This window comes from Mytilus galloprovincialis, chromosome 13 (genome assembly GCF_965363235.1).
Source record: "Mytilus galloprovincialis chromosome 13, xbMytGall1.hap1.1, whole genome shotgun sequence".
Classification (NCBI taxonomy): Eukaryota; Metazoa; Mollusca; class Bivalvia; order Mytilida; family Mytilidae; genus Mytilus; species Mytilus galloprovincialis.
Genome location: NC_134850.1, coordinates 62,963,357 through 62,967,247, shown reverse-complemented (window position 1 = coordinate 62,967,247; position 3,891 = coordinate 62,963,357). Strand labels below are relative to the sequence as shown.

General features: G+C 31.3%; 1 protein-coding gene across 1 annotated transcript; it reads left to right on the top strand.

The window, feature by feature from the left end:
* Positions 1 to 254: 254 nt before the first annotated feature.
* On the top strand, positions 255 to 1,726 carry LOC143057679 (carbohydrate sulfotransferase 11-like). Its single transcript, XM_076231035.1, has one exon. The coding sequence runs from the start codon at positions 345 to 347 to the stop codon at positions 1,344 to 1,346; it is 1,002 nt and encodes a 333-aa protein (XP_076087150.1). The 5' UTR covers positions 255 to 344; the 3' UTR covers positions 1,347 to 1,726.
* Positions 1,727 to 3,891: the final 2,165 nt, after the last annotated feature.

The following is a 3,891-nucleotide window of genomic DNA, read 5'->3' as shown; positions in this document are numbered from 1 at the left end:
GACAAACATTGACTTCAGCCGTACACAAACATGTTTTGAAAACTACTGAAAATGATAATAAAATACCTGTCTTGAGACGTAAAGGATACCAAAAATAAAAGGGTTATGAATGCAATGTAACATTGTTCACATAAAGAAACCCTTAATTATCAAGTTTCCTTATTGACATCAACTCCTACGGTTTTACTTTTACTATTACTACAACAACTGTTACGATTAAAAACATTTATTTCATTTGTTTATTATAGAACATCCAAAGTACAAAGATTAAAGACGACAATTTGAAAGATGGTTACCATTTCCCAAAACATCTATGTAATTCAGATTCATCCAATGAAAGCAAAATGGATGCAGTTTTTAAGGGCAGTATAATGCCAATATATAAACACCAGTTTGCCTATTGTAGAGTTTACAAGGGAGGATCGACATTTTGGAGACGTCTTCTCCACTGCTTAGACAAAGGCTTAAACGTATCCCCTTTCAGTATAAAACCACAAGACGAAAACAGGAAATACCGTCGAACTTGTGCAATGAATAGCTTGAACTGGATATATAATATGTTAAGAGTGAAGAACAGTTTTATGTTCACCAGAAATCCTTATTCCCGTATTTTGTCAGCGTACATCGATAAATTATATTCACCTAATCCGTATTTTTGGAAAACGCTTGGTGTCAACATTATGAAAGCAATCCATAATACAACCTCGTGTGGAAGTGATGTTACGTTCAGAGACCTAGTGGAGTATATCATTCAAACGCCAATAGAACATTTGGATGATCACTTTATACCCATAAGTTCTATATGTAGACCATGTAAAGTCCAATATAGTTATATTGGCAAAATGGAAAATTTTCTCAATGATACTTTGAATATATTTAACAAATTTGGAATAAATTCAACGTATTATATAACACACAATTTTAGCGAACTTTATGAATATGATGCCATATACGATACTGTACAAGCTGTTATTGCTTTTCGACAACAGTCTGATAGATGCATGAATCGATATTCTGGATTGAATCGAATTTGGAGAAAGTTACAGACAAGGGGAATAATTTCAGAGAATTATTCTCTCCCCTTGAATAAAAAAGAGTCGCAAAACATATCATCATCACAATTAATGACACTTATTTTGAAAACAAATAAAATATCAAAAAAGGAGGATATTTTATTACAAAGACAGAAAATGTTTGTTGATGCGTATAACACTATTCCTATTGATTCTATATACAAACTACAGAATGTGTATAAAAATGACTTCAAATTGTTCGGATATGATGCTTTTCCAGATTCTTTGTTTGGACAACGTTCTAAGATAAAGACGGATATGTTTATGCCCTAAAGTGAAAAGAAGTGTATTTATATTATTTGGAAACGACACAAAAGCAAAATAATGATAACTTGCACATTTTCATCGGAAAGCAAACTGAAGAACAAATACTTAATTTGATGAAATACTACAATCAATGACCTTTGAATGTTAAAAGTTTGCATTACTTTAATTGGATTTCATCTCTTTATTACATTTATGTTAAAACAAATCTTTTTTTGTAGCCACATTGATTTCTCAGTTAATTTTTGTAATATGAAGCACTGACGTTTATTTTGTATATAGTTGAATTCAAACGTTGTTTGACGCATTCAGATGCGAGCATACATTTTAAATCGTGTCAGGTTGTTTTAGTATTGTACAGAGTGTGCACACAACTTGAAGACAACAGACTGACGATTCTAAAAGTTGAGGATATTCACTTTTCACTGCAGACATTAATTAAATTATGCATGGTGATTAAGTAAACGAATATAGAGTTAACGAAAAAAGTGTCTAAAGCTTTGAAATAGACACAATCATAAGATATTAGTAGTTTACAATATGTTAAAGATAATAAAAATAAAACAGTTATTTAGATTATAATTACGCATTGGAAGATATATTTGAAGCACCCGAGCTTTCAGTAGCCTAATCATTGCAAAAACTTCTCAGAAAAATTGATATATTAGTTTGAAGTATCGATATTATATCACATGTATAAAAAAAAAATATTGACACTTTAAATGACAAAAAATTATCAGTAATGGACATCTATAAATCAGTATTTGTGGACTAAAATAAACAATTGGTGAAACAAACTGTATATAGAATAATTTAGTAGTAACTACAAGATCAACCAAAAAAGAGTAGTGTCATACAATCCATTCTGGTTTTAAAAACAAGTTTTCATAATTTTCCGCTTTCATTTGATACCAAAATTACCTATATATTAGTTTTGTCAACGGTTAACCGGTTAACCGGTTAATCGGTCGAACGACCGAATACCGAATACCAAAAACGCTAACCGGTTAACCGGACTTTTTTCAATTTCGATAGATTTGATATAAATTTGTGTTGAAAATCAAAGCATTAAATAGTTGTTTTATTTAAAAATTGTCGTCGTGGTAATTAGTTTGACAGATCAATTGTCCAGTATATTGATTGCTATTGTTAATCCTAAAAATATAAAATTAATTAGAGTTTGGGGCAGGATCTTTAAGAAACATAATTAGTAAACATGTTTTTTTAACAGTAACTTTAAATCAGTAATGAGATTTAATTTTACTAATTACTTCATTATTTCGTTTTCGATCTAATATTGTGTAAACCTACATTTAAATGTGCAACCTCCGTAGTGCAAGGGTTAGTCTTACTTTAAATTCAAAAATTGTGAAATGCAAACCAATGTGAATGTACCCAATGTATACGTGAAAGTACGAGTAACATGCTTAAAGAAAAAAGCAAACACAGTGAAGAAACAGGTCGTACAGCATGTACAATGACCTAAAGTTGTTAATGTCTGTGTCATTTTGGTCTCTTGTGAAGAATTGTCTCATTGGCAATCATACCACATCTTCTTTTTTTATAATTAATCATTTCAAATTGAAACACACCCCATTATTTTCGGAGACAACAAGAGAAAAGGAAAGAATAATCGGTTTCAGACCTATGACATATTCAGTTCAATTCTACGAGATTAAGATATTTTTTTTTTTATTTTTTAATCTGAAGTTGGTACAAACGCTATAGTTGATACGGTGTATTTGAATATTAAAAGTCAAACTTCGCCAGGAATCCTCACAGACAAGCCTTATAATGCCAAAGGAAAAACTTCAATTCTAAAAGCGTATTTATGACTTGTTGTCAAATTGACACTCATACCACATCTTATATCTATGTGTAGGGTTCTATTGATAAGGCTTTCAAACACCAACTTGAATTACCGGTTAACCGGTTAATCGGTCGAACGATTATCCGAGTAACCGGTTAGGCAAAAGTCTACGATTTGGCAACACTACTATATATGCTTCATATTTTGAAGGTTATATCCATGCGAAGGAATTAATTTGTTTTAAATATGTACTACTTTCTGGTGTGAGAATTCTGACCGGGCCCGAGGTAGTGGTGTATATCTTGTAACTAGACAAACATCACAACAAGAAGAAATTACGATATATAAACATAGGAAGATATGGTCAGTGTGCCAATGAGACAACTCTCCATCCAAATAACAATTTATAAAAGTAAACCATTATAAGTCAATGTACAGTCTTCAACACGCAGCCTTGGCTCATACCGAACAACAAGCTATAAAGGGCCCCAAAATTACTAGTGGGAACCATTCAAACGGGAAAACCAACGGTCTAATCAAAAATGTGCGCTCCGAATAAAAGTAAATACGGAAAAGTGCATAGGTCGCATAAAATTTATCACGTGTTGTTTTTATAGTTAAGTAGTAAGTTACTTTTTATTTACCGGATATTGCAGTGTTTCAAGTTTTGTTTATCACTTAGAAAAACATAAAACAAAACGAATCTTCGAAGTTTTTTTCTATTTTTTTTTTTATACACGCTAC